The sequence below is a fragment of the Apaloderma vittatum genome, unplaced genomic scaffold (genome assembly GCF_000703405.1).
Source record: "Apaloderma vittatum isolate BGI_N311 unplaced genomic scaffold, ASM70340v1 scaffold35533, whole genome shotgun sequence".
NCBI lineage: Eukaryota > Metazoa > Chordata > Aves > Trogoniformes > Trogonidae > Apaloderma > Apaloderma vittatum.
Window position 1 is genome coordinate 6,255 of NW_009709317.1, and position 13,846 is coordinate 20,100.

Genomic DNA, 13,846 nt, shown 5'->3' on the forward strand with positions numbered 1-13,846 from the left:
AACACAGCCACAATTCTCCAGAGATTTAAAGCTTTGAGTGGCTTGGATTGCGTGAATCTGTGCTTCTGTGACTTTCCCTATAGCTGAAACCTCAGGTAAGAGGTTGAATCACAGCAAAAGTGAAAAGCACGATCGCGGGGCATAACAAAAAAAAGCTGAAATGTGATGGTGTTGGTGTCCTGAGCAGATTGCAGGGGTGCAGGGCCAGCAGGGCTGCAACTTCTTCAAACGGGAGCAAATCCGTGCGGAGGAAGAGGCCGATTGTTGAAATGGGCAACGTAACAACAGGGTTTTGCAACGCGGTTGCAGTTTGCTTTTTCCGATGAATTGCCAGCTTTCTGTTGGAAAAAATTTGCCAAGCGTGTTCTCAGACCTAGGACTGTCATAAGTTTTCCCCTCAAGTATCTTCTGTTTAACTCAAAACTGACATAAGCGCAGAAGAGACGGAGCTAAAAACTATTCTGAACCCGAAATGTGGCGTCGGGGAGGACTAAGCGTGACCCGTCGGGTGTCGTCTCGGAGCTGATCTTTTTCTAAAGTTTGGGTTAATGGCTCCCGAGAAGGGAGTTGTTTAACCAGGGGTGATATTAGGGTTTCATCCCTTTCCTGGGTAGAATCACTTTGAATTTTCTCACTTTGAGTTCTACGTATTTCCCTGAACCTCCTCCCTTGGAAAAAAAAGCCCAGGTGAAAAATCAAGCTGAGTGTTTTCTGGCAGGGAATGGTGGCGCTTTCAATTTCTCTAAGGTAATCTTTTTCTTTTTTTTCCCCACTTGTTTTTGTAGGATGCTGTGACATCAAAGCCGGTAATCCAGTTTCAAGGAAGCCAAGGGGTAAGTTTGCATGTGGGCTGCGTTGGAAAGTTCTTTACTGGCTTTGTCCAATTAATCTGAGTGAGGTGTTTGTTCTGCCTGTCTGTCTATTCCAGTTCAAAAAACTGATTTCTCAGAGCTCTGAAGTTCAGCTGTGGCCCAGGAAAGAGTCTTTGCTTGTTACCTCGTGGATTATTTCCCTATAAACACTTTTTGTCTCTTTATTTTCTAACCTTCCTCACACCACAGCGAGGTGCTTTGCTCACCTTCCTCAATCCAGAGCGTTGCAGGTGGGGAAATGCAGGTTTTTAAGACCGAGCCGTGGGGTGGGAGCAGGGCAGTTGGCTGGTGGCAGTGGGGAGCTGGGGGCGGCGATCGATCCCTGGAAACTCCCCGTGTCCCGAAGGAACGCTGGGCTGAGCCCGGTAGACTCGGTGCACAACTCCCCAGGTACCAGGTATTGCCAGCAGGAGCACTTGGAGGCTGCTGCAGAGGTCCTGAAGCTTTAGTTGATGTCCCCCTCTGAACAACGGGGCAGTTTCTGTGAGTACCAAGAGTGGTTTGGGTTTTTTTTTTTTATATATGTTTAAGAGTTTTATTTCTTTAATTTCTGTTCCGATGACTGAACTCCTCCAAGATATTTATAGACGCTTGAAACCGGCTGTCACGCCAGTTACTGACAACGCTGAGATGGAATTGGCAGTGGTTCTGGTAAAGCAAAGCAGCTCTTGCATGAACTTGAAAAATGTCATTTGACATACCTTTTAGATACAACAAGTTGTGTGTTTTACTTTGGTGCTCTGCGTAAGAAAGGGGAATTTCTGATTTATTTTTTTTTTCCCTGCCCAAGAATCTGAACTCCTATGTAAGTAACTTTTTAATTCTATTGTGGTGGCACAGTAAAACTTTCAAAAAGGCTTGAATTCTAAGTAGGCAGTGAGGTCCAGCAGCTTTCTCCTTGCCCATAGGTTATCTGGCGGTATTAGCCTCACTAGTGGTACTTAGTACTCCCACAAAGCGTAGCAGGAAAGATGTGATTGTTATTCTAAGTTAAGAAGAAAAATACAACCCTTTTTGTCCTGGGAAATAAAGAAAGGAGCAATTTCCAGGTTTTTTGTACTTTGTTTATGATCAAACCTTCCCAGAAAGCTCGGCATGAAAGCTCCGATAAAAATCTGCAGCTGAAGTTTGGCAAAATCCGAAGGAAAACTCTGAAGGGTGGGTGAGCTGTTGCAAATGACTTTGCGTGTAATAAAGGAGAAAAGGCTGCAGATGCTTTCTTGGGAGAGGGCCTTGTGAGGATCCACGGCGAACTCGTCCTGCAAAGCTGCTTAAGTTGTGGAAATGCCTCTTATTTAACCTTAGTCCTCGAAGGAAATGGGGCAAAATGAATCAAAGCCGCTTGAAACACTCCCCTGGCCTCAGCTGCTGCGCTCTCCTCGGCGCGGATCTGGGCATTTTCAGGTTAACCAAAAGAAAATTATTTTAAAAGGATGTAGTTCCTTGTAATAAGTTTTAAAAGACCTTATTTTAAAATTTGACAGTTTCTTACCTAAAATTGAAAATATGATAAAGTTACGTGATTCCCTATAAAAATTAAAAATAAATATTTCATGCCCTTAATTGTATTTGAGCTCTCAAGTCCCGGAGAAGAGCTTTTTGATGAAAGAGCTGCCAGTCACCTGTAATTCCCGGCCGGGTCGGACGCAAAAAGGAGCGAAGCGCCACGATTGTGTCCAACAGTGCCACGGGTAGACTGAAGCCCGGCGCCGGGCATGGGGCACAGGGTGCTGGCAGCTCGGCGCTGGCCTCTGCTCGCCTCCTCCTCGGCTCGTTCATTAATTGCCCGGCGAGTAAAGGCCGAAGGTAGGGCTTTGAAGAAAGCGACATCCGGTTCAATTCGGGCAGACAGAAAGAGCTCTTTGTCCTTTTATTATGATTTTCACTGGGTATGACGAGAAGCTGGCGGCTGCGTAACGACCTGGTTGGAAGCGCAGCGCTCGGACGCGTCACAGTTGTGCCCTGCTCTGAGGGACCAGCGGGGTCTGAAACGCTCCCTGGTGAGGCCCTGGCAGTGGGACTGCGAAGATGATTTTGGAAAGCTGAATCCTCAAATTGGGCTCGTTGACGTTAAAGCGTATTTATTTCGCTATTTATTTTTGGAATACTCTTTCTTCCACTCTACCTTCGTTCCCCCGTTTGTCGCCTGCCTGTTTCGCTTCCTCCTAAGTGTTGCTATGGAGAAGATTTCCCGTTAACTTCTGAGGGCGGTGGGTTTGGTTCGCAGCACAAGTGTCGGAGTGGGATTTAAAGCAGTGTCCGGCGACGGGAGATTTTAATAATGTGACTTTTCTGTGTCAATATCCCTCTTGCAAAAAGGAAAAACTCAAAAGTTCTTGATCACTGGGAGAGGCAGAACATAAGAGTTTGAAACAAGCTGCTGCTTCCTTAATTTTCTAGAAGCCTTTAAATGACTGTGTCCATGTCTGTCCTTTATTATTGTTGTGTTTTTTACCTATTCCCAGTGTGAGTCTAATGACTGCTGTCAAGGATACTCTCAGCTCCTAACACACAGAAAACAACTTTCATGTTGAATACTTTAATTAACTAGAGAAGGGAATTGGGCAGGAGCAAAACCCCGGCTCGGCGAGGCAGCAGCTCTGTCACCCGGGTGCCCAAAGGAGGAGTCGGTGGTTCCAGCCTAAAATAAAGCAGCCGGGACTGAAACCTCCTGCGTGGATCCTGGTCTGGATCGAATCCCACAAGAGTTTTGATAAATTGGGCACTATAAATGATCGCTGCCTTGGGATGCATTTCCTTGCAGCGATTCTGGTCTTGTTAATGGCTTTTTCAGTGCCGTAATCTGTGTAATAATCTTAATTTTGGTAGTAGCAGCCAGGTTGTAGCGAGGTTACTCTGCTTTGAGATGCTAAAGTGGGACTGTCGGCGTATTCCTTAAAAGCAGCGCTTGGCTGTTTTTCATCACAAACTGGTTTTTCTAGGATAGTTGAAGTTCACTTCGAATCTTGAGCATTTTTCTTATTTCAGTGTCTGTGTAAATAGAATTTAAGAGCTTGGGTACCAAAGCATTAGGAACGGTGGCTGCAGAACTGTAGAAAAAGACACTGAAGATGCTTCTATTCTGGTAAAAGCATCTGCAGAATTAGAGCTTTGGGTCCAATTTGCAGGTGTTCGCTGCGAGGAGGAGTAAGGAAAGAACTGAACTGGGGAGGAAAAAAAAAAACCTTCCAGGTGCCAAACACACGTGTGTTCACGCAGCTTGAATACGACTGTTAGGAACAAGACGTCTTAACTTTTACGTGATTGGAAAATATGACGTTTTTTCCCCCAGTTTCTTGGGATGAGCTTTGTGCTGGTATTAATAGAGGAAGGTGAAATTGCTGTTCAGAGTGAGCTGTACACAGATGAATATTACTTGAAAGGAAAAAAAAACCCAAAACCCCTCAACCAGAAGTCACATCTGTACTGAGCTATTTTTGAGTTGTCTGTGGTTACTGGTGCAATACTCGACACCCAAATTAGGGCTCCCTCAAAGCAGTTACCGTGCTGATTTGGTGGCTTGAGAAACCTTCTGTTTCAGCTAAAAATAATTCCTAGATAACGGCCAGTTTGCACGCGCGACACTTTTCAGTACTGAATCGAGCGACGTTGAACGCCAAAGGGACTCTCTCGCTCCTGCCTTGCTTTGAAGAAGCTGCAGAAACTCGACAAAAGTGCCAGAGCCGGGGCTCGCGGAGCAGCTGGTTTTTTACAAAAGTAATCGAGGAGCCAGAAGCAAATTATTTTGGGGTGAATGTGCGATTTGGTTGCATCCTCCGGGTTTGATTTTACCCGCGAGAAGCTGCACATTTACCCCCCTCGCCCCATTCCTGGCGAATTAACGGCGCCGGCTGTGAAAATACCCACTATCTGCTGTTGAAGTAACTTTGACGTTCTCGGCTCTTCTTTTAAAAGCAGAAGAGAATTTTGCTCGTCCTGGGTGATGGGTGGGGGCGGAGGGTGCTGGGACAGATTAAGGGCTCAGGGCTGGGGTGTGTGTTTGGCCGGTGAGATAACCGGCCTCGGGGCCGCCCGTGTCGCCCCCAGATTTGCTCTGAGTAGCTTTGGATGTGGATCTCGGGACTGAGTGGGGGAGAATTTTGTCCTTCTGTAAAAAACATTCTGGGTTTCTCAGCTCGCTGTTTCACGAGGTGTCTCGAGGGCTGGCGGGAGGAGAGCCGGGCTTTAGGAAAACGCTCACGCGAGAGTTTCGTGCCGCTTCTGCGAAGTGTCCCCGCGGTTGAGCAGAGTGAGTTTCCAGCTGCTGCAGAATGTGTGAGGTCAAAGGGAAACCACCTCGAAACCCTCCTGTGCCGGCAGCGATCTCCCGCGGAGCGCAGGCAGATGTGGCTGCCCCGGGGGGGGTTGGCGGGTGTGGCTGCCACGAGGTGGTTTGCTGGGCGTATGGATTTTGTGCGTACGCGTGGCAATCTGGGTAAATATAAATCCGTGCGGTGGAGCGTACCCTTAAAATAGGTCGAAGCTGCCGTTCCTTCTGTCTCCTTTTCCTGGGAGCCATCTTAATTATCAAATATTGATGCGGTAGTAGAGCTCACATGCTGAGATTTATGTTGGATCTTGAAGGCAGAGGGAGGGGAAACACTTTCCCCTTTGAAAAATGAATGGCTGGGGGGGAGAAAAATGCCGCGGATTGCTGTGGAGTCGTCTGCGGAGCACACTTAATGCTTGATTAAATATTTAATTTAGCAGCAGCATCACACTCTACTGTGAGCCATGAAATCTCGTTATGGAATTATAATCTCTTAAAAAAGAATAAGCATGCTACCTAGTGACCCGGCTTGTTGCTATGTTTAGTGCTGGATCACTAATTCTAAAGAAACGAGTCTCAGGTGCTTTAAATTGAATATAAACAGTTGGTAGCAAGTCTGTTTCGAGCCTGAATCAATAGAATTTGGGTCAGATTCCTAGAACAAGATTATTGCGGGCTCCACTTTGGAAAGGCCGCAAGCCGCCAGCTCGGATCTCTGTTCTGTCACAGGCGTAGCTGGCTTTTTAGCTGTTCTTCACATCTGTCTCCCTCTGTTCCCTTCTCTTCCCAGGGCACATCGTTTGGCGAATTAGAATCCTTGTGGCTTCTTGCTCTTCCCAGTCTCCCGTGCAGTAACCCGCGTGCTGTGCTCACAGCGCGTTGCAAGACGCCTGAAAGCGACTGCGGGGAAATCGAATGTTGTCTTAGCGTGGGCTACCCAAGTGACCAATATTTTTTCTCCTTCCAAACAGCACATCGCGATTCCAAGGCCTGATCGACCTACAGAAGTGCGGACTTTCACGTTTTACCTTTCAAATATCGGCAAGGACAGCCCTCAAGGGAGTTTTGACTGCATCCAGCAGTATGTCTCGAGGTGAGTGGTGCAGCAAAACAAAATCTGGCCTTTTTTTAGATATATTCTTCTGTAGAATCATTTCCCTAACAAACTTGAAGAAAACTTAATACATGTTCTTCCTTTTTAGAGTCTTTCTAACCCATTTGCACGTGTCTATTTGGGTAAAGAGGCACTGACGGAAGAATCTATTTGCCTCTCGGCTTCTTTCTGTCTCTTCTTATTGCTGAGATAATGCAACCTCAGTTATTCCCCAGCTGTGCCTCTTGGCAGTGTTGGGAGTATCTTTTTCCCTTGCGTTTCTTTTGCAGCAATGGCAACATCCATTTGGATTGCCTTGGAAGCATACAGGATAAAATCACGGTGTGTGCTACTGACGATTCCTACCAGAAGGCGAGGCAAAGCATGGCACAGGCCGAGGAGGAGACTCGCAGCCGGAGCGCCATAGTCATTAAACCTGGGGGGAGATACGTAGGTAAGCAGCAGCCCGGTTTGGGGGGCTCTTGGCTGTCTTCCAAAGTCAAATGCTGACGTTTGTTTGCTTGACCGTGAACCTGGTAGCTCCTTACGGGTGTCTGGTTGACTAGGGTGCTGCTCTCCTTGCGTTGGGACTTCCTCACGGCTTCCATCTCTGCTCTGGAACACGTGTGGTGGTGTTTGCGTGGCCCCTGAGGGCTGCTTGCCCGCGGGCACCTCGCTCTCTGGCGTTAGTTGTCACACGGTGATGCCGAGAGCGCGCTGCTGATCCGTCAGAAGTGCCCGCGCTCCTGGCGAAGTCGGCTAAAACGTCCCGGCCCTGTTGTCACACAGCTGGTGTGTGCCTGGCCTTGAGGCCTCGAGGATGCGGGTAGAGCGCTTGTCTCAATAAACAAGAGACCCAAGCAGCCTTAAACCATCTTATTGTGACAACGAAAGGAGAATCTTAGGGGAAAAGATCCAAGCAGTGGCAAACATCAGTGGGCTCCAGAAGGAGCCTGCAGAGACCTGGCTTTGGGCTCAGATCTCTGCTTAACCTCAGTCTCGTCACAAACTCAGGGCACAAATATTAACCAGAAAGCAGGTTTGGGCTTGGATTTGTTTGGGTTTTTTAAATTATTTTTTTTGAGCCAGCTGTTTTTTCTGCAGCCCATGTGGTCTGTAGCCAGTTTCTTCTCGGAGGATGTCTGTGATGAGAATGGTGAGTCGCAAAATGTAGAACTGCCCCTGACTCATTGTTTTATCAGCCAAATGCTCAAAGCTGAGAAATAAGATAGTAATCAGGAAGGAAATGCATCGATTTCCTGTAGACTAGAAGATTATTTTGTTTAGCTTCTACTTGAGAACATTACAGTAAGTGGCTGAAATTGTTTGGGCTCGTGAGGGAGACGATTCTCAAAGCAAATTGCTTCCCGGAAAGATAGGGCAAAACTTTTTGATTTAAAAATACTCTCACTGAAACATTTACAGCTCCGAAATGGAGCTACAGCTACGTAAAAAGCAGCGGAGTGGAGTGCGTGCTGCATCTATAGGATGTCAGCGTTTAAGAGGGGAGGAGAGCTCTGGTCCAGGAGGGAAGAACCTGGGCAAGGACAGTTCTCCGGTGGGATACGCACGTCTTTGTTGTGCCAGCACCATCAGCTGATTCACTCACGGACTGGTCTGGAGGGAGCAGGCTGGCTCTCACATTTCCGTGAGAACACGGAGCTCAGCACTTAAACGTCAGTGGAGTCATTCCAGGCAGCTCAGATGTGGGAGAGTTTATATGAAATGTTGAAATCGGACACCAGCAGAACACTATAGATGTGCACCAACGCTTGAACAAATGTCTGTGGAAATAGATAGCCGACGGGTCTGCAGGGGGCTGTGTCTGCTGAGATAGACACTAAGTAGGGGTGTGTGTACATCCATGTATACCCACATGGGTAAATATTTTGAAAGACTTCATGTTCTGGCTTAACTTAGGTGTTTTTTTTTCTTTTCCTATCATTGCACATTTTGGCTCCAGCCTTAAGTGGAAACGTCCCAACGTGCTTTTTGCTGTTCATGACCTGGCGAGAGTTAAGGGAGTTCTGGAAAGGGGACGCATCTTCGCTGGTCCCATTTCTGGAATTGAAGCCCAGTTGACCTCTGAATTTCAGGTTAACGTGTGAATTGCTGTTTTTCTCCCTCTCGCCTTAGCTCAGCCCTGCCTACCATGGGCTGTACTTACTTGCATCATCGTGGTGCGTAATAAAAAGCCAGGAAATGGGGACTCAGTTACGCAATCTGCATTTCAGTAAAACAAACACTGCAGACAATCGCCAATATCTTCAGATGACTCAGTTGAAAACACTGCTTCCTAGCAGTGGGGAATTGCTATGCTGAAATCAACCTCCAGACTTCTTGCAGTAAATGCTGGATGTTGTTTGTCCTGGTGAAGGTCACTTTCTTGAACCGGAGGGGTTATCGATTGCATCTCCACGTTTTAAGACCTTGGAACCTTTGCAATGTGCTGGTTTTGCCTTTGGTAGCAGCAACCTGCCCTCATGAGCTGTTTCTGCATTCAAAATAGTAAAATTCTTTGATTCACACTCTAGTAGGCGATGTGGCACTTGTGTGAGGGCTCTGGTTAAAGGCGTTTTTCACGAGGAATGGGAAGAATGACTTCTTGTATAATGCTGTCAGAAAGCAAGAGCCACGTTTGGGTTGGAGATGAGGAAGCTGCCTGCGAGGGCTTGAGATGAGCTTTTGCAACAGCTTCATGTTCTCACGTCAACGTTATCAGAGGGCAAAGCAGTTATTACTACAGCGTAGAGGGGTTATTCTACAGCCAGCACGCTAATGAATCGGCGAATGTCTCGGCGTTAGACCCCATTCATGTGCCGGGGCTCGGCGGGGGGAAGGGAGTTAGACCCAGTCCCATAAAGTTCCTATTGTTCTGAAAGCAGAAACATCTGCTGGAGGAGCGTTTTTGCTGAGATCAGCAGCAGGGAGCCGCTCGTTGACCAGTTCTGGTCTTTCCACTCCATATTTTGACTCTTCTACATAATAATGCAGAAGTTTCTTCTCATGGAAGAGGGGGGTGGGGGGGAATGGTTAGATTAACCATGGGGATACGTGCACTTGGGATAAATGAAAAGCTGGCAAACAAAGAGGGCTTTATGTAAGCTTGTGGCCAATAATACTCAGATTTCCAGAGCTCAGTGTTGCTGTTTACTTGTTACGAGGTTGTCGTGAATCATAAAGCTCACGGGATGCTCGTTCCGGCGGCGGATGGGGTGTGCTGGTGGTGTTTGTCCTTCGTTGTCCCCTTGGAGCACTCGAGGTGGCGTCATGAACTCCACGTGCGCGTTGACAGACCACTGGCCTTTGCAAGGTGACTGCTGCAGTTCACTGTTCTCGTCTCATTTTAGGCAAAAAGGTTCAGGTGCGTAAACCTGCACCAGGAGCTTCCGATGCTGTTCCCTCCAGGAAGCGCCCAACGCCAGTCAACCTTGCCAGTGCAATAAAGAGAGGCAATAGTGCGATTTCTCAGAGACCCTTCAAAGATAGGGTTGTGCACTTACTGGCACTAAAGCCTTATAAGAAACCTGAACTTATTCTCAGATTGCAGAAGGATGGACTTTCTCAGCAGGACAAGGATTTGCTGGACAACCTTCTGCAGCAGGTTTGTACCCTGATGAAGGCGACGACTTAGGTAAAGGGCAGCGTCTTCTCGGCGCGGTCGTACCCTGTGTGTCAGCCTGAGCGTAACGCGTGTATCTCGGCGCTGCAGCTGAGCATTTCCCTGAAGGCCGCGTCCCGCAGAAGTTGTGCTCTTCTGCCCGAGATAGCAGAAGCCTCTCGTGCGCACGTCTCCGTTCAGGTGTAAACATGAAGCTGTATGATTTTTGGTTCACCCCAGCAGTCGCTTAGGAGGAAGCCTTTTACGTGGTCGTGGGTGGAATTACCTGACGTGTTATAACCTATAAATCTCTTTTTATTAACGTAGACATAAGGGAACGCTTATGTCCACGTATTGAAATCTGTATTGATACACTTAACGTTTCCCACGTGAAGGAAAACAATCTCCACTGAGCTTTACATCTTCTCCGGGCCGCTCAGACCCGTGCCTTCCCTGCTCAGAGGTGCAGCTGGTTAGGTGTGAAGATCATGCAGCTTCTTGCAAAGCGTATTACTCGTACGTCAAGTGTGAAAGCTGTCTCCAGGCTGAATCAGTTCTTAACACTTTGAGTCACGTTGAAGGTGCCATTTTAGGAATTGCAGTAAATACCATTGTTGCTCCCGCCGAGCAAAACGCAGCGTGGATGTTTATTTAAATGCTGCAGCTGCCCCCTTCTGTATTGGATATTTATTTTATTTGTTTTTTTCTTTAAAGCTGAAAAGGAGACAGCGAGGAGTTAGTTTGCCCGAGGGTACAGGGCAGGTCATATTGAGCTATTGCTGGCACAACTTGCTCCTTCCGTAGCTTTTAATCCTTGTAGCCCTTAATTTTCCAGCAGCGCTAGAATTCTTCGGAGCACCCTTTTGAATTCTTACAAATAGGCTTAATACTAGAAATGTCGTTTCTGATAATCACCTTTTATCGATGCTCTCGCAAACCCCCAGCAGGCAGAGCGGTGCGTTGGGCAGTGTCAGCCCGCTTGGGCTAAATGCTGATTATTTGGCTGTAAACGTATTGCTCGTAAGCTTAATCTCTTTTCAGCGCTACCAGGGCTTCCAAGCAGACACAGATAAGCTAAAAATTACAGGCTGCGTTAAAGCGACGTGTCTAAATACGTCTAGGTGTGGGTTTCATTGTGCTCTTGCATCTCTCGTAGGACTCCGTGTTCCTGCTGGCCTTTTTGCCTCATTTTGCAAGGTTTCTATTTTTGGGAGGCCTGGGGTGGAGCTTGCGGAGTCCCGCACCAGCAAAACAAGGAGGTAGCAGCTCCCAGCCGCTGCGCAGAGAAAATCAGAGTTGTTGTTCTTCTGCCTGGGCTCCAAGCCTTGCCGAGCAGCGGGTCTCCTCCTGCTGCAGAAAGAAGCAGTAACCGGAGAGATTATCAGAGAGTTTTTAGGTTGTTTTTTCTTAAAAAAGAACCTGGCTTTGCTTTTGTCTCTTGGGCATGTTTACTGGGATATCTAAATGTAAAACACAGCTCAAATTCTGCCTGTATTTTGGCTCAGGGTTTTGGAAAGCTGACAGAACTGAAAGGAAAAACAAAGTGTTCGTCATGTAAACTGATAACTGTGCTTTCTATTTTTCGCTTATCAGGAGAGCTTTGCTGTATTAGTTCTGCAGCTTTTTGCTTTTAAAAAAAGAAATAATCTATGAATTTAATACTAGGCTGTAGTCTCCCTAAAGCAAAAGCAGAGGAATTGACAGCATCTTCACTTCCTTCAAGGCTTTCCACTCCTTCACTTGCTTTTCTCAGGCTCTCTTAGTGGATAATAGAAATTCATAAGCACAGCCATCCTCCTGAATGCAGTGGATGGTGGAGAACTCTAATCCTTACACCGCTGCCCGGTGTCTCTGCTGGCTGGATAAAAGCATCTCCCCGTTTCGAGTGTAACGCAGTCGGCGAGCCGAGCGGCTGCAGCCGTCAGTCTGGGACGTGGTCGCTGGCTTTGCTCGTGGGCACGGTGCTCGGCACCTCTGCCTCCCTCTCCTGTCTGTGAAACAGAGTTAAAGCTTTTTCTTGCTAACCTTGCAGTGCTCTGCAAGCACCTCAGAAGGGTTCGTTAAGGTGGTACCTATGAAAGCTTTAATTGGGGTTTGTGCTGACATTCTGGTTTTCAGATGTGTCACCAGCAGCAAGAAGTTAAATTTTCAGTCAAGCTGTGGAAAGACTGGTTAAAGCAGGATAGCTCTTAACAAGTTGTTTCCATTCTAACCCAGTTCTGCGGGTTCCAGCAGCCTTTCCTCTCCGTGTAGGCACCGGGCAGGGTTTTGTGGGGAAACTCCACGCGATAGAATTGAAGAAAATGTCAAAAAGCTCCTCCTCCAAGTGTACCGCGCTAATTGAGGTGCAATGCTTTACTGTAAAGCCCTGGGTTATAAGCTGATAATCACAGGTTTGGTTCTTGCACTGGAGTGGACAAGTTCTCCTCTGTGAAACCCAGCAGATGATCCCAACGCGGTGACCCCCTGCGATCCGCAGGCTCCCGACTGCGTTCTTCCTGCCAGGTGTTCTCTTCACGGCTCCTTGAGAAAGTCGCTTAATCGCCCGTTTTGCTGGCGCGTTAGTGAGAAAATTATCTTCTGGCAATTGTTAACTAAGCTATCGCCACGAGAGTTCGGCTATCAGCTAATAAGCTGCACCGGTTTAGCTATCAGACAGGTGTGTTCCCATTAGAGTTTAGTTCCAGGTATTTCCATGAACCAGAGTTGTACCATTCCAAACTGTCCGAGCTGAATAATTTGTTTAGACAGGACTTGTTTCCCAGTAAACTGGGTAAGCTGTGGAAATTCATATGAAACTATTGCAATGACAAGGCAAAAGAAAAGGCAGAGTTTGATTAAATCGTCTAAATAATTAGGAAATGAAGTATAAAGTTTCTCCTTGTTCCCTGACACCAACTAGCACTTAGACGGTTGAGATTTTTTTGCCAACATTTTAGGTCTCTTTTGTTAGAACAAGTAAGAAAATTAAACCCTAACAGGTTGCTTTTTTCTATAAATTACTTTTGTTTCAGGTGGCAAATTTGAGTGCCAAGGACAGCACTTTCACACTGAAAGACTGTGTATACAAAGAAGTGCAGAAGGACTGGCCTGGCTACTCTGAAGGAGATCAGCAGTTGCTGAAGAGGATACTTGTTCGGTAATTATCCCCTCTTCTCTGTAATATCATCTGGAGCTTGACAGTGCTGGGCCAGGTCAGTTGCTATAATTCAGGGTAACCAAAGCCAGTAGAACTACGGTAAGTTGAGTGTTTGACTTCCTTTAACGTAAAGTAAATCTATTTATCATCCAGGCAGCTGTAGAAGTCGACTGACCTTGAATATCAAAGTGGATGTGCTCTTCAGAGTGTCCCAGGTTGCCTTTAAACCTTTATCCCAAAAGCTGGGGAAAAAACCTGGGTGGGGAACGAAAGCTGTTAAGAGTTAAAAGTTAATGGTGCCTTCAAATCCAGGGAGATGAATGGATTAAGGCAAGTGTGTCCAGCTAAACCCACCTTTCCTTTTTCCATATCTTCTTGGCCACGGCTTCCTGTATTTGCTGAAGGCAAGGAGCGGGCCGTTACCAGGCAGCCACGTCCGTGCTCCGTTCCTGGGGACGTCCCTGTTCCTCCCCAGCTGTTTGCTCCGGAGACTTTGCTGCTTCGTTTCTGTACTATTACTTGGATGCTCATTTACAGCGAGTTTTCTTGTGTCACCAAATCCTGTTAGCGCCACAGTCGCCCCGCAAGATTTAAGATTTGATTAAGGCACGCATGAAAAAACCAAACTGCAAAGTGATTCTGTAGAGATGAGTCCCTTAAAACACGTGCCGGTTGTGCTGCTGCCCTGCAGCGCGATCCTCACTGCCCCAGGGATACCTGTTGTCATGTTCCTTCCTGAAAATAGCCCTTAACGGTTGAGATGAAAGCTTTGTCCCTCTGGGTTGCTAAAGACTTTTTTTCCTCCAGATATATTTTTCCTTAGGCAAAGCCTCCAAGCTTGGAAGCTCTTGACTGGCAGGCAGGAGGGAAA

At 47.1% G+C, this 13,846-nt stretch overlaps 1 protein-coding gene across 1 annotated transcript in view; it reads left to right on the forward strand.

Moving 5' to 3' along the window:
- Positions 1-785: 785 nt before the first annotated feature.
- ELL (elongation factor RNA polymerase II) overlaps positions 786-13,846 on the forward strand; it is a gene marked incomplete at its 5' end in the record, with an annotated part of 26,109 nt that continues 13,048 nt past the window's right edge. The window contains 5 exons of the mRNA XM_009866875.1: positions 786-833; positions 6,114-6,235; positions 6,526-6,689; positions 9,586-9,839; positions 12,851-12,975. Coding sequence (XP_009865177.1) covers positions 786-833; positions 6,114-6,235; positions 6,526-6,689; positions 9,586-9,839; positions 12,851-12,975 — 713 coding nt within the window. The remainder of the gene's footprint in view (positions 834-6,113; positions 6,236-6,525; positions 6,690-9,585; positions 9,840-12,850; positions 12,976-13,846) is intronic.